We start from the raw sequence: 24,727 nt of genomic DNA on the forward strand, positions 1-24,727 counted from the left end.
GGCTCAAGCATGTACTGCTGCACCAGAGCAGCCTGGTGCTTCTCAGTGCTTAGGGACAAGAAGCACTGAGTTGTCTTTATTGTTCTCTCCACAAGGAAAGGGGGCAGATTGCCAGCAAGAAACAATAGGTTTTCCTCTTGTAAGATTTTCTGTCTCTGGTGCCCAGGGCACATCATCAGGGGACTACAAGGGCCATTCCTTATCTCTGTGCGAGACCTCCAGTGAAGTAGTGGGACAAATCAGATGCTTTCCAAAACCTGAGGGAACCTGCTGTAATTCTGCATTTTTCTGGAAAACAGTGTGGTGTTTGCTTTTGTTTGGAAGAAACTGCTTCTTTCCGCTGTGACCTGTTTATATAAGAGGGCAGAATAAACCAGTTTCCAGAGATGCTATTATTTTCTTCGGTGCTGATTCCCTTCCCCCATTTAAGTCTGCTTTTAATATGCTTTTTAAAGCCTGCTAATGAGTACATTTATCACATTTTCCAAATATTCTTTTGTAATTCACTGACTTAACCATTTTGGAAATTGCTACGTTATGCTAAACATTTATTTTAAGGCAAAGATTTATGGAGAAAAAAAAGGTGACATTTATTTCCATAAAATTGTTCCTTTTTCTTCAGGCTTCCAAGATCTTTTTCTTTCCTTAGATTGCAAAGTAACCAAGAGTAACTAACTAAAACCAAATCAATTATTTAATTAAAAATAATAAATGAGGAAAATAAGATTTATTACTAGAGGGAGAAACCTTCCAGCCTTCATTCTGTCTAGTAACAATTTTTACCAAACGAATCAGGCTAAAACAGGTGAATTAGACATTCTTGGGGTGAACAGGGAAATAAAAATACCTCTTTAACCAATGGTCTTCTCCTTGTAAGGGTCTGAAAGGATCAAACTATTCAGATTGCATAAAGCAAAATGTGCATCATAATCTCATAAAGGCAAGAAAGATGTTAATAATGTTTGGAGCACATGAATTTTCACATGAAATATTGTAAGACAGAGCTGCTGGAAGCCTCTTAAGGCAACAATAGCTGTAAATTCATATATTACTTGTAAATAACCTTGCTGTCAACAAACACAGGGAAAATTTTAAGAAAAATAATTATTTTCATCTTTTCACGATTTCAAAAATAACAGAAAGGGAGCTGAGGACATGTCTTCTAGTTTTGCATTTGTTGTTAGTGGAACTGTGTGCTTAATACAGGCAGCAGTGCAATAATCAGAATGAAACTGTTTATCCTACCAGCTGCTGACATTTGCTCCTTGCCTCCCCCATCTTCCTAGCTGCACCTGGGCCCCTCTGATAACTGGTCCCTGGTGTAGTTGTGTGCTGAATAGCTACATCATTTCTTCTCTCACCTTTTCATCTCCTCCTGTCTCAAATGAAATGTCACCATTTTCACAATGGTAGCATTCTATTATTTTCTGTCCTCATCAAGAATTACAATAAATGCTGTTATTTCTCATTGATAATGTCTACTTCATCCAAATGTGAAAAGAGAAGTTGTATAGTCCACATCTTGGTCATCTCTTACCTCTCACTGCAACTTGGTTCTCTGTAGCTTCCTCTCATACACCTACTGTTCTTTCTGAGGAAGAGCTGAGGAAGAAAATTTTGTATTACATGTTTTCCTATGATTGTATGCACCCTTGTTTCCTTTTCCATACTTTTGTCAATGTTTTTGCATGAGATTAAAGCACTTCAGTTCTGAAGTTCTCCACCTCATTATGCTCTAATCAGCAACTATTATCCATGAAAGAGAAACTGATTATTTTTCTGACTAATTCCAGAAAAGCACAGTTCACTATTCAGCATCCATGAAACAGGAAAGCAGAAGGCAAAAATATAGTAAGAAAGGAGTAGAAAATAGAAACATCAATAAGTCCTTGCCAAAGTCTGCAATGCACTCACACCTAGAAAACTTCATTGAGCTTTGATTAATAAATGTTTAAAGGGATCTAGTGAAACTCTAAAATTATAGTTAAATACAAAATTATATAAAAGAATATTTTAAAAATATGTAAATGTATAAATTTATGTTTTCGACAGAGAAGATGAATGAGAAATAATTACTGACTTTTTCTCATAGTACAAGAACTGAGGGACATCAAATGAAATGATCAGGTGACAAGTTAAACAAAAATAAATACTTCACAAGCTGTTCTTAAGTTGTGGAATTCATTGCCACAGCATGCTGCAAAGGGCATTGAGAAAGCTCATAGTACAAGTTTGCTCAAAAAGGAATCAGAAAAGTGATTGGAAATAAAGCCTACCAAGACCATTAGACAGAAAGGTATAGTTACATCTGTTCTTGAAAATTCCTAAACATTGTCATTCTTATTTTGCTTCCTTCCCTCTTGGTGGGACTCCTTTTCTTTTCCTCTTCCCCTCTTGAAGGACATCATTCCTATTGTAACCCTCCCATGTCCTTCACCTCTTTCATAGGAATTCCTGGGTATTGATTTGTCTAAAACTATATCTTGATGAGACTTATACTTCTAGTGCATAAGTCTTCTGAAACATCAACTGGTTTTCCTAAGGTTTCATCCCTTTTTAGCATTTGTATGCTGCTGAGAATACCTCTAGGGATGAAGAAATGTGACTATCTCTTCCAGCTTCATAATATCATGCCTACATCTCACAGACTTTCTTGTGGTAGCAGAGATCAATATGAAAACAAAAATAGGAGAAAGAGATAAGAGATGGATGGGTGCACTCTACATTCAGCATTGATCAAAGGAATGAGTTTTGCTTCTGAGTTAATGCAGAAAAGGTAGGACAGTGAGGGAGATATCTGAAATCCTGACCAGAAGAGCTTTTATGGGAGCAAGGCTCCGTGCTCATGCCAGAGAGGGATGCTTCTGATGGAAGGCACAAAAATATGGCCCACCATCTGTCTGGTGACAGGACATCCATGTGACAAAGGAGTGTGGCATCTGGCACTCTCTGTCAAGCAGCCTGATACACCCATCACCCAGTGGCAGCACTGATCTCTGAATTAACAGGATGGGTGTGCACCAGACACCCCGAGCCAGCTGTCACTGTTGGAACTACTCATCCAGCCAGCAGCTGGCTCTCAGCTGTGCCTGAAGTGTCTTTCTGAGAGAATGTGGCAGAGCCTTTGTGAAGGAAAAAGGGGCACAGATAAGGTGGATTTTCTCAGTGTCTCATGGGATCCAGGCTGCAAGCATGTATTTTTGTGCTGCTTCCCATTCTGCACACCAGGCAGAGGAGAGCACTGACAAATGGAGGCTTCCCCAACACACTCAGTATAAATCTTACAGCCAGATAAGGCTAATAGGGCTGAATATTATTGAATCACTGTTACTACCCCAGATTATCTGGCCTACCCTATTGATTGATCTCAGTACCTGCTGCAAACACATATCCTCATGAACAAGCAATCATTTACTGACATGGCAAATTATAAACACATTTAAGTGATTAAGAAATAGGCAGATTTTCCTTAATATATGAGTACATCCGTGCCAGATTCTTTTTGATGGTGCTCTGAGACAGATTAAGAGCAGTGGCCATAATCTAAATCACAAGAAGTTTCAATTTAAAATGAAGAAGAAGTTCTTTACATTGAGGGTAGCAGAGCACTGGAACAGATTGCCCAGGGAGATTGTGGAGTCTCTCTCTCTGCAGATATTCAAAACCCACCTGCATCTGTTCCTGTGTCACCTGCTTGAGGTGACCATGCCTTGGCAGAGGGGTTAGACTGGATGATCTCCAGAGCTCCTTTCCATCCCTAGCTGGAATCACTATTCTGTGATTCCATGATTTTCCACAATTACAGAAATTCATTAGTACGCCCTTATTCCTAAAGAAGTGCATATAGACAGTCAGCTATTTTGCAATAGTCTTTACTTACTATTTTCTCTCAGTAGAATCAATGTCTCTTTACTTAAACCACCAGACAAAAGGTGCTCAGTACTGAACACATCTGTTTAACAAGCTTTGTAAGATAAATCTTGCAGAATACATATTTGGAAGCACATTTTCAAGACAGCTAAATGCTCAAGTTTTTCTTTTAGATTTCAGTGTGCTTTTGTGTATTTCAAGATCAAGGAGATTTATGGGATTTGAGCTTGCTGAACTAGAAGAAAGGGGAGAGTGTTACAGCCAACAGCTGACAATTTGACCTCTGCTCATCTTTGTAGAGTCTCTGCTTGGAAAAAAAGGAGTTGAAATTAAACAAAGATGGTTTAAAAGTAGAAATCCAGCTACTTTCATCATACAGTATATTTGGGGCTATGAAATGACTGAACATTCAAAAATAAGCCTAGTAAATGTCCTTGGAAAATAATTATATCAAATTATTAATATACATTAAATAAATTGGTTTGACTTGTACTGCAGCTGCCTGCAGCAAATACCTACTTTACTAAGAAGTTCAAGGCTCCAGAGTAATATAATTTACATACCAGTCTTTAAGTACTGCTAAGACTAATTGTCTTTGGGAGAGGGGTGTAATACTCAGTGTGTTCCTGAGGCATCACCTTGTTAGTAGGTGCTGAAGTAGTTGAAGATATCCAGGAAGCAAAAGTGGATGGGAAGATTTCCTGGAGAAGACAGTTGTCAGACACCTAGTAGCAGTAACTGAGGATGGGAAGAAGTTTTGAACAAGATTTTGACTTCTTTCTAGAAGGCAGAGACATGGGTTACATAGGAAAATGGAGCCCCAGGAATGACAGGTACAGAGTTACCCAGGGACATTGCTTGGTGTGTCAATGGCTGTTCAGACCATGCCTGGAATTGCAGTACAGCTTGAGAAGGAAGGCTGAGTTGACAGAGCAGCATGATTTCCCCTCTTTAATGAGTAAGGAATCACAGTCAAAAGAGAATGTTCCCTCTGCAATTGTAGCAATTCACTAATAAGGATGACCAGAGGGGAAATCAAGCCATGCAACTTTTTTTTAAGAGTAATTACTATAAATCCAAAAACCTACAAGATATTTTTTGTTCATATAAGTCAGTCAGTTCCTGATTCCTCATTGCTTCACAAACACACACCAGAGAGTGTTATTAATTTGTGATTTTTTTTCTATATTTTGAGCATGGCAGGGGGAAGAGGATTAAAAAAAACCAAAACAACAAAACCAAAGAGAAAAAGCAAGCCACCACAGGAAAAGACTCCTAAAATCAAATGTCCTACCAGGGAAACCTTACAAGGAAGATGAAGACCATGAGCCTATTTTTAGCTAAAAAATCCCCACTGGTCCTGATGAGACAGATGGACCAAATGGGAGACAAACCAATTCAGGGCTGTGTGTAAAGGAAATGCAGGGGACCAGTGTGTGTCCTCAGTCTTCAGTGAGCAAAGAAACCTCTCATCTATGAAAGCACATTTCTCAGACAATAGTTGTGCAAAATGGAGACCATGAAGGAAAATGCAACTGTTGTATAAATCAGGAGAATAACACCATATTTCCTTAAGCTGTTTGTGCAATCTCCTCCAGGGACTTATCTCACACATAAAACATTTTGAAAAGGCAGGTGGCCCAAGTGAGGAAAAGTTAAGCAGACATTGCGGTGCACAAATGAACAGTTTGACAGCAAGCAGCTGCAGTATTTTGTGTAATATCTATCTTAAGCTTCAATAACTCATCTGGCATTCAGAAGACTTTCTCTTTTATACTAGACTCCATGTTACAGACTAACTTTGAAAAAGTAATAATTAAGTACCTGTCAAATATCACTGTCTCTCAAAAATTTAGTAAACCCTTTACTCACTGTGGTTTTTCATCAGCTTCATGAAATTAAGCAGACTAGGACATGACACATGAAGCACAGATAGATTTATAGTGTTAGCTGAATTTCCATGAACATTCTGCTGCTTTCAGCAGACATAGCCTTGCAAAAAAAACCAAAAAAACAACTCAGTAAAACTGTGCTCACCTAGCAGAATTTTTTTCTGCATATATATAAAAAAGAACATGAAAAAAGCTGTGTGTTCATTGTCCCTTTTTGGAGAAAGCAGACAATGGGGAAGGCTGATACCCTGATGTCATAGATGCCTATTCCAATCCAGGCCAATGTGTTCTGCCTGATTTTTGTAGATTTCTGATAGCTGGACAATGCTCTGATGGAAAAATCATGGTAAATCTCTAGACAAACTACAGCTTGAGTGTTTGACCAGTGACAGAATAAGCACAAAGACAGAATTGATCTCTTCAAGTAGTCTCTGATGATTTAAGAAGAGCAATCCCCAAGCTAAGCACTAGAAGACTTTCCAAAGGCCTGAGAAATGGACTGCTCTGCCATGAAGCCTCAGTGAGCAGGAAGTAGCTTCCCAGTGTGGGACAATGAGCTGCAATAAACTGAGAAACAAGCAGAAACAGTGGCTTTACAGCTCTTATATTGGATTTGACCTCTAGGTTGTTACTGTCAGGAAGAAGACAATGCAGCAGCAGGGGCATTGCCAGCAACTCTCTGCAATGGTGATCCATTCATTGGTCCACCAGGTAGCAATGGCATGACACACATGGAAGGGCAGCTTTCATGACACACATGGAAGAGCAGTCTTCTGGCTCAAGGTTGCTGCATCTGTTCACCAACACTGCTTTAATGCCTCTTGGACCATATCATTTCTGTGCTAAAAAAAGGGCTCAAATAGGATTTCATCACATAACAGTGCTCTGACATTTTCTTAAGTCAGTTGGAACAGGCTTTTTAAGTAAAATGTTACGCTTCTTTTGAAATGTAATCAACCCAACACACAACAAGGTCGCCGAATGATGAAAAAATATGGGAGTATGTCAGGGCATGCCCATCTGAATGAAAGTAACAGTCATTAACCAAACTGCCTAAGCTACAATAACAACAAAGGGAGAATGTAAATCTGACGTAAAACCCAATTGTATTATTTCTTTTGGTTTTTTAAAATTAGTTTCAGCATTACTTAGTGGGAACTTCTGAAAATGCATTTCAACTAATAATTTTCTCCATCATGCAGTACCAAAAAATCTGATTTTTATCTTGACAACACTCTTTGGAAATATTCCTCTTTTGAGTCCTGACTGCATATTTGGAGAAAAACTGGCATGCAAATAAAGCCATTTCTGACAGAAGTTCACAAATATTTTTTCCAGATGTCTTTTAAATATCCTATTTCTAACAACATAGCAAGCTATTTAGAGACCTCAGCTCCTGGAATTGGTAGTTTTCAGTGGTGCATCTCAGAACAGAAATTCCGAGTGTGCTGAGCCAGCAGCCAGTTCCATGCCCTGAAAGGACCACCTGATGGGCCAAATCCTGAGAGCTGGGAAGTGTTTGTACATTTCATTCACTGCTGCAGCTGTTCAATTACCCTCAAGAGCAAAACCCACTTATTTTGTGATGGTTGAATATTCAGCCTTTGCTTGGAAAAAGAAATTATCTCCCATGGGGGGGCAGATGTCAAACAGAAGGTTTTTTTGAGATTAACAATTATTTTTATTAATGAAAATAATCTGTCACTCTTCTTCCCTGCTCCCTTTTACATTTTCAGTTTTGCCCTCTTTTACGATCAAAGTTTGACTTCTGAAAGACTTCTTTTGCTACAGCTAATTGAGACCTGATCTATTTCATGTTTGCACTGATTGAACAGAGTGGGTAAACTCTCCTAATTTAGTGGTGACTAACAGACATCTGCCACAGTCTATGACTAACATTACTCTGTTTTTGTGGGAAGATGTGATTCCATTTCAGATCCTTAAGCGATTCAAATCATCCTATAGAGATGATATTTTGACTTTTCAGTCTTTTTTTTTCCACTCCAGAAAGAAACTGAATCCCTTAAAAAAAGTGATGAAGGGAGTTGCTTTTAACCAAAACTTAAATGAATCTATTTAGTGTCTGATGAAATGCAACAGAGCATGAGTCTAAACTCACTTTGCTAACTGTACTGCTTTGCAAGGACTACCTATTTCAATAGGATTAAAATTGTCTAACAAATTACTAGAACAAAAAAAAAAGGAAAGAAACCATCTCTTATGAGAAGGTTTAGCATAAGTTATTGATGGGTTGGAGCCTATTTAGATAAAGCTAATCAATGCATCTTGGCAACTGCCAGATGGGGTACTGTATTTCCTGGTGGTTTTAAAGGGCATTTTAGAAAAACATGCTAGAAATCAGAATGCACTTCCCCATAGAAAAATAAAGTGATGGTAGATAATAAACAACTTGAGGAACTGGTTTTGGGCACTATAGCTCATCTACCTACTCATGGGTTATGTTTTCTGTCTCCAAGAAGAGGTCTTCAAAATGTTATTGCAGATTTGGGGCCTCTTTTCAATAACATCGCATCCTAATTTTATTATATTATTATTCTAAACATCAATTTATATTATTATTATTATTATTATTATTATTACTATTATTATTATTATTATTATTATTATTAATGTAATTTAAAATTAAACATCAATTATTAAATATTCATTGTAGAAGATGAATGTTTGCACTATTTAACGATTTTACCACTTCTGTGTTGGAAAAGTAAATTAACAAGCTGATGCTCAGAAAGAATGAGCTCATTCTGCAGCTGAAGAACCCTCTAGTCTGAGCTACAATGACAGTGTAATCTGTGGAGGAACTAGACAGAATACAGCTGTACCCATGCACCCAGGCAGGCACCTGACTTGGCACCTGAGGCATCCTTCAAGAAAAATCTCAAGAAAGCAAACTGGGGAATCTGCAGACCAGTGGTGATAAAGCAAGGGTGGCCATGGCAAAGCAAATACTATGCATAACAGCAAACTAGGAACCAGCCTGGCTGGGATCCCATTTTCTGATCACTTCCTTCATGTGTTTCCACAACACGGCTTTCCCTGAAAATCCTATTATGTTTTTACTGAGCAAATGAACAAATACAGGATAGGATTTGAAATTATAATTTGCAGCAAACAGGGTTGTAGATGGTAGAAATTCAGGTAACGTTGCATGTGTGATTTGCATGATAAGGAGTGTTCTCTCAGACCTGACTGTGAGCTGTAGGTCGCAAGGAGCTAAGTTCCTGTCACTAACTTTGGGCATCAAGCCCTGCAAACTTCATAATCCTGTAGCGTGCTTTAATAGAATTAACTAGCTAAACAGAGAGCCTCCAGATGGTTCCACACTACCAGTCCCAGAGGCTTTCTAGGTTTAGCTCCCATGATGATCAAAAGTTAAACCTGATCTGCACTGCAGGGGGATGCAGGCTGTTGTAGAGCATTGGCTTAAGGACTGCAGCCTTTAACAGGGCTCCCCTGAGGCTCTGCCTGACTGTGCATGGGGTCAGCCCTTCCAACAGTGCATTTCAAAACTGCATGGTTTCAGTGGAAAAGCAGGTGTAGCCCTACAGCACTCTGATTTTTGAGTGACAGCACTGCTCTGCTCTGGACTACTGCATTTAGCTTCTCCCACACCCCCACCACAGAGGAAGGAAGAGTTTTTGCAGACCATTGCAGAACACCCTATGGACCCTCCATAAATTATTGATTAAACTGCTGATTTTCCATGCATGCATGAACCACACACCTTATCTATCCCTTTGGAGCTTAGGTGAGTCCTGTTCATAGTACAGCTTTTGCTAAAAATATACTGGGCATGCACAAAAATGTGGTTTCCAAAGGCTTTTTATCTCAAAATCAAATTTTTTTCATCACTGAAGCACTGAAATTTCTCTCCTAAATTTTAAATTTCAGTGCACTTTTGCTTCAGTATTAGAAGAGTCAAAAATCATCTCTCCCTCTCATACTATAAGAAAAAAACATATTTGTTCCATTTCTCTCATGTGAAAACAGCAGCTTGCTTTATTCCTTTATTCCTTTATTTGGGTCAACGCCATACTTGGGAAATGTTAAACATCAATCCAAGAAATACAGGGTTCAAACAACACAAAGCAATCGGAAAACAGAAAGCAAAAAAGAAATACTTAGACAAGCATTTTATTGTATTCATCATGCCATGTGCTGTAAATACTTAATGAATCTAAAAGAAAAAAACCACAACCCACATGTATTAGGAGTGTTGCTTCCAACAGGAGAGTTGCAGGGTGGATGAGAAAGAGCTCCACAACAGCCTGCATGGAGCAGCGGATTTCGCAGGGCAGGACAGTGGCAGATCAATCCCTATTGAGCTGCTTTTTCCTGTGCCATGCAGCAAGACATGGAACAGAAGCCTTTGTGGAGGGTGTGCAGAGCACTGTAACAGGACAGGCTGTGGTCATAGAGATTTCTTCCCTGCAAAGCAGGGACACCAAATGGCCGTGTACTTGAGAACCAGACTAATCCATGATCTCTGCCAGGGATGGGACACTCCCTCCCTATCCTCTTCTCAGGGGCTTGGGTGGAAACAATCCACTGGCTCCAATTCATTATTGTTTTCAGTCTTGATGTAGCTTTTTCCCCAAGTTTTTCTGTTCCTCTGAGGCCATGCAATAACGGAAGAGGGAACTGAAGCCTATTGGCCTCACCCTGGTTAAGCAACTCGACTCTGACTCTACAGACTCCTTTTAGTGGGTGTTGAGATGGAAGACAGTTTGAAATTCAGATTACAGGCTGCACTTTCAGAACAAGGGATTAAAAAAGAAAAATTTTGTAATCTGATTATATATTATTCCATCTTGGTGTATTTGTGTTATGAAAGGACCAGGCACACACAAGCGCTTGGTGAAATCAGTAGGAAGTGAGGAAGCTTGGGTAGGAGATAGAAATGTCAATATTCTTTTGGATCTAGGCCATGGTTTGAGAGTGTAAATACGGTGGAAGATGGCACAAGCCCCTTCCTCAAAGAGTTAACTATGAAAAAATAAGTTGCTGAGAACTGAGAAACACAAGATTTCCCACTATCATAGTCTTAACCATGAAGATTGTCAGGGTCAGAAGGAGTGTGCAGAAGGAGTCTTTGCTGTTGCAATAAAACCAGAAAACTTCAAGGAAAATAACACCAAACATTTTCTCTGTAGACAAATTAAAAGTGGATCCACAGGTTGCCATGGCTACAAAAGTCCATTTACTCCAGTAGTGTTTTCTAGCAGCTAAACACAAGTTTAAGTGATTCGGGAGAAAACACAGCTATGTTTATAACGTTCCATTAGGTTTATATAATTAGATCTTTCAACTGCAAACCACCCCTGGTGATGGTTTTCTTGACTGTTCATAAATACCCAGTGGACTTATGTAACCATTTTTAGAATCATCCATCATATCTCTGTGCCTCTGCAATCATTTGGGATCAAATGACTACTACCATGTCATACATGGCAATTTTCACAATCCAGAATACTCATTTTGGGTTACAGTAATCCAATCAGCAGCTTCTGTGGATTCTCAGAGGGGTACATATGAAAAGCTGTCTTAGACCATAAGGCAAGCCAAAACCTTAGGCATGCAGCCCTGTGTGGGAGCCTTTATAGTCCTACCTGAGAAAAGTAATCTTCCCATGCATGCATGAGAGACTAAAGCAGTTTCTCTGCTTGTGGGACAGGCAGAAGAGGGACTTGTCATTGTATAGGCTATGCTGAAAGAGGGGAAATTTCCATCAACAAAACCTGCATGTGTTTGCATGGCAGCAGACTCCATCATTAAAATGTCATGTTGGATTGGTAGATTAAAGAGTTAGTCCCACCTCTCTCCATCAATGCAGTGGTCTCCTCCCAGAGCTCTTGTGTACATCACTCTCTTAAAAAATGAAAATTGAAGTTTTGGCCATGAGGTGGGAAGGTTCTGGCAGTGTGCATCAGGCAGCTGGGATGGAAGCCTGTTTTTGGCGCAAAGCATGCATGAGTTGGGAGACATTGTCCTTGCTGCAACCAGCAGCTAGAGAGGGCTGTGTGGGTTTCTTTGGTCTCTGGACAGTTCCCATCTGTTCTTTTACTGGGAGACCATTCTGAAAAACCTTCTCTTTCTGTCCTGGGCTTTGGAGCAGTCCTTCCAGCTGTTGTGTTTCACAAAAAAGAATCAGCAGATCTGAAGATATTTGACATTTGAGACATGGATGGTGTCCATCCATGGACACTTCCATAGAACCTGGATGCCAAGGTGAATTCTACATCACCTAAATGGACACCTCCATTCTTGTAAAAATCAAAAGTTTCTTTCAATGTCCCTACTACAAAGAACATGTCAACATATTTAAAGTGGCTTTTTTCAGTCTTAAAAACCATTGTGTGAGAAGTTCAACAAAGGCCATCCCTAATTTTTTTGTTTTGTGAGAACAGCTATAAAACAGACAACATTTGTGAAGAAGAGTCTGTGGCTTTCTACATGCCAACCAAGCAAAGAGGATTCATAAGGTTCAAGATAGTCACTCATCATTACCAGCAAGAAAGATTCTTATGATATCCAATCATGCCTTCCCATCACAGTATTCTGAAGACACAGGGTGGCATGGATCAAGTAAAAAGATAGCTTGGCCTACAGAGCTATGATTTCTGGTGACCAGTGAGATGAAATGAAGACAGTGCAATGCTCAAGTCACAGGCTAAGTTGGCTGAGTTTGCAATTAAAAAAGTTTGTATATAAACTTACAGATTTTTTTAATATAATCAGTAAGACAGTTTTGACATTTTTGAAAGTAGAAATGCAACTTAAATCTCATCCCTCAAAATACACTGGGCCTTCCTGTTTACCTAAGGAGGCAGAAGATGGATTTTTTTCTCTGGATTTGCCTGTATACATTATATAGAACTTTAAAGTTTTAATGAAGCTATTGCAACTTTAAAATATCTGAAGAGAACATAAGGTTGGTCTTTTAAATACCTACACATTCCAGCTTTTATAATTTTTCATGTTGTGCTAGAGTCCTTGAGAATCATCAGAAGGTCACTAATCTTCCTTTCCTAAAGACAGAAACATTCAGTGTTATAAAATTTGTTAAATCTGCAGCACTAACAGATCTTCAGACCAACCTGCACTGAAATTTTGCATCAAAAATTGCAAATAATAAGCTGCACAAAACCCCTCCACCCCCCTGAATCTGATTACTGTTTATTTTGAAAGCAGTGCTGTGAGAGAGTAGGCTCAATAGCTGCTATTGCTGTTGACAAGGACTGTCGTCCTAATAAGTGTTTGTACAGTAACCAGCACAGTGGGATGCCCAATAGCAAATAATAAACCTTGATCAGGGATTTCAAACATTCCTGTAACATCAGAGAGACCATTCTGACTTCTGCACAACCAGGGGCATAAGCTGCTGTAAGAAATCCTTAGATTACTCCAGGAATGTTTCGGAATCATGTTTAACTAACCGAGTCAGGGCACGAGTGTTTTCACTTCTCTCGTTTTTCTTGTGCCATGATATTGCTTTTAAATCGGTGGCGATTTTGGAAGAATGGTTACTTCACTCTGTGCTCACTTGAGAAACCAAAGTATGCACTGGAGGCACTGAGCCCGACACCGGCAGAGAGCTGGACAGGCATGTGTGTGTCCCCTAAGGCCAGTCAAAGTCTGCACGGAGCCCCAGCCGGGTGGTAGGGCCGGCCAGGTGCCAGGTGCCCCACAGCCCGCGCTCCAGCACCTTCCCCACTTTCCTTCATGGGCTGCCCCAGCGCTGGAGCTCTGCGTCCTGCTTTGGGGCAGTGACATGACGGTCCCCACTGCTCACGCTGCCCTGCATGACGAGTTGTGTGGCCCCGGCCAGGCTGGGGCTCGTACCCAGCGGGTTAACACCTCGGCACTCTTCTCCAGCTCTCTCGGAGCCTTTCTCCGTGTCCCCGCACGGCAGGCGCTACTGAGAGACCCGCAGGCACCGAGGCCAGCGCTCCTGCCTCTGTCCTGCGCCGCTTCAGCACCGCGGCGGCGAACAGCTCCGGCCAGGATCGGGGGCCGGGATCGGGGGCCGGGACCAGAGGCCGGGATGGGGGCCGGCACCAAGAGCCAGGATCGGGGCCAGGACGGGGAGCTGGAGCGGCGCTGGGCTTAGAGACCCCCTCCCGGCGTCGGGGCGTAGCGACGGTCCCGCGGCAGCCGGCGCTGTGGTTTTAAATGGGCGGAGCGGAGGCGGGCGGGGGGCGGGCGGGGGGCGGCCCGCGCTGGCCCGCGGCGCCCATATAACCCCACCTCCCGAGCGCGGAGTGCCGCGGCAATTGGCTGGATGTGGTACTTGGAGATGTTGAGCTGGCTCCTTCCCCCCATGTCCCTGCACACACACAGGGGCGGGTGGTGCGGGCGGGAGCGGGAGGCAGGGCTCAGCCCCGGTGGCGGCGGCGGTGAGGCTTCCCCTACTCGCTGCCTGCCCGCCGCGGTGCCCGAGCCGCTCCTGCTGCTGGGCTGCTGCCTGCGGCCGCAGGACCCGGCCGAGCCGGGCCGAGGGGAGCGCGGGCGGCTGCTGGCGGCGGCCGAGATGATGGCGGAGGGCGGCGGCGGGCCGGCGCGCAGGAAGGCGCTATCGCTGCTGGAGGCGGCCCGATCCCGCTACGAGAGCCTGCAGATCTCCGACGACGTCTTCGGGGAGTCGGGCCAGGACAGCAGCGGGAACCCCTTCTACAGCACCTCGGCCGACTCCCGCTCCGCCGCCTCTTCCCAGGACGAGGACGACGACGAGGAAGACCAGGGGCGCCTGGCGGTGTCGAGCCCGCGGAGCAGGGCGGCCCGGCGCCGCGCTCCCCGGGCGGCGGCCACCCCGGCGGAGCGGCGGCGGCAGCAGCGGCAGGTCTGCGGCGGCAGCGCCGTCCCGGGCGGCCCCGGCCCTATGGAGGAGGAGGAGGAGGAGGAAGCCGAGAGGGGGGGATGGACCCGGTCGCTGCGAGACGTCCCACCCCCTCATTTCAAGGATGGCAGCGGTACGAGGAGAGCGGGCTGCCGGGGCCGGGGGCGGCGGGCCCGGGCGGCCGTGGGGATGCCAGCGGGGGGTGCGCGGAGCGGCGCAGCCACGGGAGAGAAACCCGTATACGGGCCCGGCTGCTGTGTGGGCTGCTGCCCGGCCCCGGGCCTCGCGGGGGGAGCACGGCCGGTGCCCCCTGCCTGCCCGGCCCCTTCCCGGCAGCGGCCCCGCTGTTCGGCCGCTGGTGCCCGGGGCCGGGCGCGCCGGTGCTGGAGAGCCCGGCCGAGGCGGTGAGCGGGAGGGAGAGGAGAGGCCGCGTGTGCTTAGTCACAGGCATCCCCTCCCCGGCGGGGCTGTGGCCGTGCCCCGAGCGCCGGCAGCGCAGGGCGCCCCGCGGGATGAGGACAGGCGCTGCCCCGAGCAGGGTGGGTGTCCGGGCCCCCGCCGTGGCTCCGCTCCGGTGTGCGGCTGGCTCCTCGTCCCCACTCACGGCTGGGGAAAGCCGCGGGTCACCTGCCCTGCGCTGTGCACTAGGGCTCTGGGATTGGGACTGGGATTCCCCCTGGCTGCAAGGTTTTCTATGCAGCCGTCCCTAAACTTAACCCTCCTTGCGTGGCTTTTGGCCAGAGGAAATACCAAGAGAGTGGTGAAATGACACAGCGCGACCTACAGCAGCAGTGCACAGCACGGATATCTCCGTGGAGTGGCTTGTGTGGCAACTTAGAACCCTGGCTTGCCGAGGGAGCCATTATAACATATAATAGATCTGCAGGCCTCGGCAGCCAAGTTGACCGTGTAGCAAGGCATTGCAAGAACAGGGTAATGGTTATGAAAAGCTGGGATGTGAAATTCAACATGTGCATCTCAGAATAGGATAGGGTGATTGCCTGTGCTAAGGTTGCTTGTCTTTTCTTTTTTTCAGTAGTGTTTAATTCCTTCATTTGGCTGTTAAAAGTAAATGCCAAAGAGTGCTGCTGCACTCAGTATAGTGTGCTGAAATTTGTGCAGTGAGGTAGGCAGGAACCTATCTGAGGAAGCAGCTTTGGATGGTTCGGGAGGAAGGTGGAGCTAGCACTGGAGCCCAGAGAAAGTTCAGTTGTGCTTCTGACAAATGTGCAAATAGGAGCTGTGTTTGCCTCTGTAAATAGCTGAACCTTGTAAAATGCTTTAAAAATCACTGTTATGTGCCTCTGTAAAAAAACTCCTGAGTTCTATTGAAGGTTCTTATTCATAAGCATACCTAGGATGACATTCTGGACTATAAGCTTCATGATGTGATGATATTTCAGCATTGATTATCATTTAGTTTATCTGCCTTTGATGGCTTATTCCTTCATATCATTGCTTTATAGTAATATCCTTTTTAACACAGGCAAAACTGGGATTAGTGCTTTAATACTGGTTTGGAAAGGAATTGGATGACCTGTTAATTCAGGAATTCACATTTCCCTTGAACTGAAGGAGTCAGATTTATGGTTGACAGGAACAATGCAGATATCCCTTGAGGAAGGTGTATAGATATTGCTGTAAATATTTCCTCCCACTAATAGATGCAGAAAAGGTTTCTTCTGCCCTTTAGTTGTGTTGATTGTGATGATGATGATAGATGCTGCATGCTCTTCATTGAATGGTGATTTGGTTTGGCAGAAGTTCAGGTAGTGTCATGCTTGGATATGTGGGAAACATGAACTATCTGTGATATTTTTATTTTTGACTACTCAAATTCCAACTTGTGGAAACTACTGCATTGTATATAACTGGGATCTTATAAATCTACTTTGTACATTGACTGGCTTTAGGCCTTGCAGATATAATCATCAGAGTCATGCTGAACGTACTTGTGCTGGCACCGTTGTTGCTTCATTGGACACCATTCTGACACAAAAGTTTGTATCTATACTTGTTGAGGAAAAGGTCTCCACTGAGGTGCCTTGCAGTGACAGGATGTCTTTCAGCCTCTTATGCAATACAAGCAAGAAATACAGAGTTAGACCACCAAGAAAACTGTATTCTCAATTGAAACGTGTTGGATGTAAGATCCTTTCTTTCTAGGTTCTGATATTAAAAGGAATAAGTTTACATGAGACCAAGATAAAAATTACCTTTGGTTAGCACCAAAACTTTAGAGTTTAGAGCATGGCCTTTTGGTCAAAATCTCAAGGTTTGCTTAGGGCAAGTACTTGACATCATCTCATGCCAGGAGACAAATATCTCATGAGACTTCAGCCTCATTGATGCTGGAGATAAATTCTCAAATCAGACCAGGGTCAAACCTGGTGTCAAGCTCTTTGGTTTGGGAGACTGCCCCTTCATGAAAGGGAGTGTGTGGAGGAAAAAAAAAGTTTGAGTTAGTTATTGAGTGAGCTAAAGCTCCCAATAGAAAAAATAAAGAGCCACTTGTAAAGCTTGTGGTCTTTTTAACTACAAGTAGAAAATACTATAACTTCCCTTTTTTCTTTTGAATAGATTGCCTACTACTGCTTTTGCCTTCCCAGCCTGAATATTAAACTTAGGTCTTTAAAAAGCATTGTATCCATCCCTAGAATTAATCTTGAGCACAGACAGGCTAACTGATACTTCATCCCAGAAATACACTCAAGACCCAGATGTGCTGGAAGCTGCTGGCAGTGTGTTAGATGGTTGAGTATGTCCTCAGTTTGCAGTCAGTCACTGCATCTGTGTGTGGTGATGCTGCCTTGCTTGTGGGCAGGTTCTGACAAACTGGAAAAGGTCTGGCTTATCTTCTGTGCCAGGAGATAAGTGACTGGCATAGCTATGCAGCACAGTGCTGTTTCTGTCCCAGATTTTTTGTTTTCTGCCTCTTCTTCAGGGATCTCTACTTCCTGTTGTTCCTTTTCCATTTAATAAAAATAGTGGGTGCTTAGATTCCCTGGGGGGGAACAAAAACACCACAATGTTAATAGCTTTAGGTGACTTCCTTTGTTGAAATCCAAAATAGCTGTTAACTTTAACATAGAGGTTAGAACAGATGGCTTGCTGCCACTTTGTTTCCTGTTAAACTATTTTGCAAATCACTCTTTTAGTGGGTGAGAAAGTTCTCAACCGACTGATTTGATACCCTGGTTTTTAAACTGGTAATTTGTAGCACTGTATAATTCTAATGAAATCAGGTTCAGGAAACAAATGTCTGTCACAAACATCAAGGCAATAATATAAGTTCTGAGGTACTGGGATGTGGTTAATGGGTATGAGGTCTTGGGGAAGTTGCTGAAATGCTTTTCCTTCACAAAGAGCACCTGGCTACAGCAGGTCCATGGTTGTTTAGCATGGTGTTTAAAAAGATGTCATCCATGATCAAATGCTGGATCCAAGCTTTTTGACCTACTTGTAGAGGACAGAAAGAATAAGAGAACAAATTGCGACTGGGATAGGGAAAGCATAATTGAAAAGGAGAGAGAGAGAGAGCAAGCAACTACTATTACAAGCCAGTATATGCCAGTAACTCAAGATAAGCCCTTCATTTCTGGTCACTCCTGCCTCAGACTTAATTGGTGTGCTCTTCCTTTCTTTAGGAGTGGGGTGGCTCTGAGTGGTGCTTTCCCTTGTAAGCTCAGTAATCTTGTCAGGAACTGTTGTGTAATACACAGAGGCACTGTTGCTTCTGCTCTTGGTTTTTTGGGGGTCTTTGGAGGTAAGAATATCCTGATATTGCTCAGCTGGATGTTCCTGATTTGGGGTAGCTGGTGTTTTCTTCCTAGGATCTGATGCGTCCTGTATCCATGTAGTTCAGCAACCAGAAAATTTGACCTCAGATGTAAGAGCACTTCTTACTCTTAGGATGCTACGTTAGAGTTATGTTTTAGGGTAGCAGCAACAGCAGGGAAATCTAAGCAAAAGTTAAGGTTGAAGTCCTCAAAGATAGAGGCAATTAGTGCTACTGTTTCCTTCATTTTCTATGCCCTCCAAACCATGTTCTTAAGGCTAGACCTAAGGACAAAATATTAAGAATGTTCCTTGCTGAAAGAGCATAGCAAATCCTCTTCAAGTTGCATTTAGACAGTGAAAATAGCTTTTATAAAAAAGAGTGTTTCTCTGAAGCAGTGTGCCATAAGTTGCCATCTTTGAAGAACATGTTGCTGTATAACAGAATGCTCTCAGGAAGAAGCTGCTAGGACCATTTCAACAATCTTGTCACCTTGAAGAAGTTTAAGCAAATATTTAAAGTAGTTTCTAGTATTTTCTGTTCCCAAGAGCATGGACAGTCAGATGGGAAGTCAGCATTCTAACAGCAAGGAGCCTGGAGGAAGAGCTCTTGGGTCAGGCTGGGCCATAAAAGAGGGCCATATACATGGTACCACCTAACAGTGCAGGAGCTCTTGGTTCAAATCCTGAATAGAATCTGAAGGCTTTCATCTTACTAGATTGATGTCAATATTTAAAAGTTTTAGAGTAAGAAAAGTATAAATGCTACTTAGTCACTTATGTCAGATTCTGCTTCAGAAATATCTGGCCCAAATTTTCTGACTCTAAGTGGATAAAGCGATGCTGATATGCTTTGTTCTTATTTGTGTCATCAGAGAACTTAGCTGCTTTTGACTTGCATAACCATGGAAAATATTGGGGGAAAATGCATATTTATATAATCTATTCTTGCATTCTACGTAGAAGTTACTTATAATGACAGTATCACAACACTTTCAGTGAGATATGATAAATACATCTCAAAGATGTACATTACTACTTTGCAAAGCCTTTATAGGACGATTTAAAGTCTTGAAGTTTTGCTAAATAAGTGAATTGTGCAAAGGCTTAATACCTCATACATCTTACAAAATCTAGATGTGCTTTTCAGGAGGTTTTAATGGCTTTAGAGCACATTTTTCTGCTTCCATCATCACTGAAGAGAGCAAAGTGCACATGACAGCCTTATTGATTAAAAAATTTAGTGCAGCTTAGCTATCTTGCCATGTTCCCTTGTCTCTTTTGCTCATACCTTTGCCTTAAACATGCATTTGGGGAATAACCTGGTATTTAGATAGACTTTACAGGAAAAAAGAACCAGCACAGTTTTTTCCTCTGCTTTTACAATCTGTTCTAGTCAGTACTTGAGACAGGAAAGTCTGTAAGCACAGCAGATTAAGGTCTTCTCCATAGACACTTGCCTAGCCTTTTACAGAGAAAAAGTATATTTGCTCCTAGATCTGTTACTGCATAAAATGAATGTTTTCTCCTTGTAGGTACTCTTGGGGTCATTTAAAGTAGATCAGTTCCAACAGCTACTAATGTCCTTTAGTCCACATCTCAGAAACAGGACAGCAAACAGCTTCCATGTCTGTCTGTATACCTTTAAGTCAGCCTAGAGAGGAAATCAGCCTCTGCTCAGTCTAATGAGGATGCTAATGGTGGAGTTGACTTGCAAACTCTGCATTGACTGCTAGGTCACAGGAAGTTGGCCTGGATGCCCTAGATTTAAAAGAAACTGGAAATATCTCTTACATGTCAGTGTTCATATAAGAGTTTTGCTTCCCTCCTGTGCTAAAGCTTCAAAAATTTTGGAGTAGATGGATTTAGTAGTTTGGAAATACCTTGTATTTCTAAAAGGGAAGGTAATCATGGATACAGTCACACATCCTGACTAGAGGTACTTATCATTGAAATACCTCATTCTTTCAAGTACTGCCAAAAATTGGGCATGTTATTAGAAAACAGAACAGATGGACTCAAAAGGATTGCATGGCTGAGACAAATGCATGAGGATACTATCATTTGACACCTCAGTTCCTTGTAGCAAGGCATTATTTCTAGGAGCTTATCCAAGCTCCCTCTTCATATTCTTTAAAGAACAGGATGTTAACCGGTCACTGGCTCTGTGTGAAAATGAATGAACTGATACCTGAGAAGGTAATTTAAAAATTAAGGCAGAGTTCCTTGATTGACAGACTGCAGGATTATAGGCTTGGAAAACTCCACAGCTGATTTTGTGTCTGTATAAATTACTCTTGGACTATGTCCTTATTTTCTGTGAAAACAACTGGTATTCATGTAACATGACAGAAAATATGCTTTTGATTGTGCTTCCTTGGATGACATGAGGGATTCACATGACTTGTATTGCCAAACTATACGTGGTGTTAAGGACAAAAAACAAAACCAAGCAGCTTCCATTCAGCAAGCAATACAAAGCTGTAACTACGCACCTGAAAACTGGGCAAGTTGAAGTGTAGTCAATGAGGCACACTGTAAGGATGCCAAAATCATGTTGGAGAGGGATATACAGAGGAAGAATACTGTGTATGTGTCTGTATGGATGGGGGCAATTAACTGCGTGTCGGAAGGAAGATTATTGGACTGACATAAAAGATACTGTGAGCCCACCAGTGGGCACAAATGAAGGTGTTATTTCTAGTGAAGAAAAAGCAGAAAAAGATTTAAAGCAGCTGCTGTTATAACTGTGATTCATTTCTGATTACATATGGCAGGGAGGTGGGTGTGTATGAAAGATGAAATTCAAGCAAAAAATGAGAATATTTTTCTTTTTTTTAAAGTTACTTACAAAATTCACTGTTGTGGAAAGTCGGCCTATCCAGTGCACGTAGTCATCTCTGCATTTTTTGGAAAGGTAGATGGTGGTTAACTTCTGAGTAGGGAGCACCTGTAGGTGTGCAGTACTAGGGGTCAGCATGTAGCTGTGGGCGTGTGACTCTTCCCATTGATGTCATGGTGCTGTCTGCTGCTGGATGCACCCTATTGACTTAGACAATGGTAATCTTGTCAGTTCATGCCCAGGAAAAATACTTGGAGGAGGCTACATGTATTAAAACTTACGCATTCAGATTCACAGAACCATTAAGGTTGGAAAAGGCCTTTAAGATCATTTAAGACCTTTAAGTCCAACTGTCAACCCAGCACCATCACAATGTTCACAACTAAATCACATTATCAAGTGCCAAATTCACAGGTGTTTTAAACACTTACAGGATGGCAACTCCCTCCCCAGAGGGTAGGGTGGTGGTTCATAAACCGTGTGCTGCCAACTGAAAATGAACCACCTTTGGTTTGGGGCAAGGGATTCCCAGGATGATCTTGAAAAATGCGGGATGCTCTTACATCTGTCTTGCTGGATATGTTGCATTGTTGATATAAATTCATGTGTGGATATAAATTCTTATTTAGCCTTTCAAAGGGCTTCTGACCTTCTGGACTGTATTTTTGAAAAGGTGAGATGAGATAAGACCTCCTTAAACTGAAGTCTTTCTCATTTTTTGGCTGTTGTAGATATTCCTTACTCATAAACTTGTCCTTTTATGTAGTTGGTGGTTGTTTTGAGATGAAGAAAAATACAATGTTTGAAGGTTTATACTTGGAGATCTGCATTAGTTCTCTCTTGTCACTGACTCTGAGATTAAAAGAAATTAAGCTCTAAGATTTGGACTGCATTTGAGTGATCTGTAGCTATTTTCATGGCGCTAACATTGTTGCAAGTAGTTTCATTTTTTTCTTTTAAGGATACATCTTCAAGTGGATCAGAAACCATCCCCCTTGGGAAAAGAGCAATGGATTTTAGGGTAGATGACATCTTGGTCTTTCCACTTGATGAGGTTGTATTTGATGAATAAAGAATGACCTCTTAAAAAAGGCCTTTCTTCATCTGCTTCTGTACTATAGGGTAATGACTCACACTTAAACTGACATCAGAGATGGTCTAAGAGATTGTCCAACCTCTAGAGCAGCCCTCTGCCACGGTGTCCCTGGAGTCTGTCCCAGCCAGGGCAGTTGCAGCCAAGGGCACTGAGGCAGCCCAGGCACTGGGGTGACAGGTGAGGCTGGCTCAGGATGTGGGCCCACAGCAGGGCAGGACTGTGCCAGGCTGTGCCAGGCTGGAGCCTGGCCCAGCTGGGGTGGGGACTGATGGCCCTGGGGAGCTGTCATGGAGCATTGGGCCAGCAGGGCCAGGCAAGGCCAGTCAGTCATGGTGGGGGCACTGGGGCACTGGCAGCAGCTCCTTGGCAAAAGCCATGACTTTCCATAATGGCTCTTCCACAAAAAAAGCATTCAGAAAGAAACTTGTCAGTGCTCAGTTGAACCGTTCTTCCAGCCCACTTCCCTGTGGCTGTGGATTCTCTGTACCCTGTCCCTACAGGCTGTTGGTAGCCAGCCCTCCTGTCAGCCATGGAGAGCCTGGCTGCTGCCATAGTGGAGTGGCCCCGAGAGTCACAGAGTGACTGGGAGATAGTGCTGTCTTGTCATTACCTTGGTTTCATGGGTGGCCTGCAAGTTCTTTGGGTTCAGATTACCTTCAGTGTGTCTTGTGTATGAAACAAATGTGTGAGGGCCTTTGGCGCTTGGAGCAGTTGTGGTAAGCAAGGAATCAGCTCATCCTTGTGGAGGCCCCCCATGGTCATTGTGTTCCATAGGACTTCACTGCTTTGTTTTCTGCAGTGAACTGGAGGCAAATTATTGGGGTGGGAACCATCTCTGCAGTCCCAACATCAGTCCCCACTGGCTCTGAGTTTCACGTTGTGTTTTGCATTGCACTACATCTGTTGCAACAAATCTTACAGACATTAAAGTATATAGTGGGGCGAAGCAGGTGGATGAAGAAATATCTGATTGGATAGATACCATCCAATCCCCATCAGGTATTTTCAGTAAAATTGTTATTACTGAAAATGCCTGTTTGTCTCGATTTGAATTGGATAGGTGTGGCCTAGCATCTCCAAAAATGTGTGGCATAAGGATCTGTCAAAAGCTTAAATATTCTGATGGGACATTTTTACTTTTATTTTATTTAATTTCACTTTTTAAAAAAATTTTTAATAATAAGAACCTGAAAGTGCATTCCTGAATGGAGCTGGACTTCTTGAGATTGTTTATTAAACCTTTAGATATCATGAAGTTTGCATGTACAAACTGTGAGTGATTGCATGTACACTGAAGAGCAAACTGAGAATTTCTAAGTTTGCTGCTAGCCTGAAGTAGCCTGGTACAGGAAACACAATGACATGGTGCAAGAGGAGAATGCTCAGTGTGAAGGCAGGGCTAACAGCAGAAGTGGAAAATGGAGGGGAACAACTTTCGAGGTGGAAAAGGAACTGGTGGTTGGAGGTGAACACCAGACTAATGTGACTCAGTGTCATGCTGTTGTGAAGAGGCAAACATACAAATGGAGTGTACAAGACTTGAAATGAAGCTGTTTTGCCACTTAAAAGAGGGAGTCTGGGTTGCCAACCCAGGTGAGAAGCACATAGTTAAATATGAAGAGAAAGGACAGAAGCAGAAAATCTACTAACTTGGCTGCCTTTTAGAATTCTGGTTTTAAGCCAAAGGGCCATATGGGTAAGTAAAAGAGCTATTATAGGAAAGGGAATTATCTGCCTTACCTGCTCTGAAAACTAAATATGAGGAATAATGGGTATAAATTGATGGATAATTGAATCAGACATGATAGAAACTCTCAGACAGTGCAGTGGTGCAGAAGACAAATGCATCACTGAAAACCTAAGAACAAGTGTCATTAACCTGTTATATCTTTTGTAACAGACTGACGCCCAGTATGTGTGCTGAATGGGGATAGAGGCCTTGTACTGAAGGACTTCCTGAGGTCCCTTCCAGCAGTCTTTTCCTTTGTTTTAGATTGGCTAAGATAAACTAGCAAGCTGCTTAGTGGCCAGTTAAATGCTGGACTGTTATGTGAAGGATTTGCTACTTGCATCTTCCATGTCAACTTTTGGAGTGGGAAGAAGGCTGTGCAGCTTGTGGGAAAGAGCTGTGTGCTTGCAGAAGGCTGCCTGGTCTGTTAAGGTGAAACTCCCTCCCTCCCTTTGTCCTGGAAAGTGGCCCAGGCAGACTTCATAGTTGGGGTGTTGTTTCCACACTCACTTCTATGGTAATGAGTTGTATGCCCATGAATCTTGTATCTCTACTCAAATGACTTACTCTGAGACTCCTCTATGTTCAAAGCATTAAACTGCTTATGTTAGGGATGTCTGATGTGACACTACCCAAAGACTTGTGAGATTAGCAGTGCTATACT

At 42.8% G+C, this 24,727-nt stretch overlaps 1 protein-coding gene across 1 annotated transcript in view; it reads left to right on the forward strand.

Annotated features, from left to right (window-relative positions):
* Nucleotides 1–14,113: 14,113 nt before the first annotated feature.
* Nucleotides 14,114–24,727, forward strand: part of PGBD5 (piggyBac transposable element derived 5) — a 67,769-nt gene continuing 57,155 nt past the window's right edge. The window contains exon 1 of the mRNA XM_036379543.2: nt 14,114–14,752. Coding sequence (XP_036235436.2) covers nt 14,314–14,752 — 439 coding nt within the window. The 5' untranslated portion in view covers nt 14,114–14,313. The remainder of the gene's footprint in view (nt 14,753–24,727) is intronic.

This window comes from Molothrus ater, chromosome 3 (genome assembly GCF_012460135.2).
Source record: "Molothrus ater isolate BHLD 08-10-18 breed brown headed cowbird chromosome 3, BPBGC_Mater_1.1, whole genome shotgun sequence".
Classification (NCBI taxonomy): Eukaryota; Metazoa; Chordata; class Aves; order Passeriformes; family Icteridae; genus Molothrus; species Molothrus ater.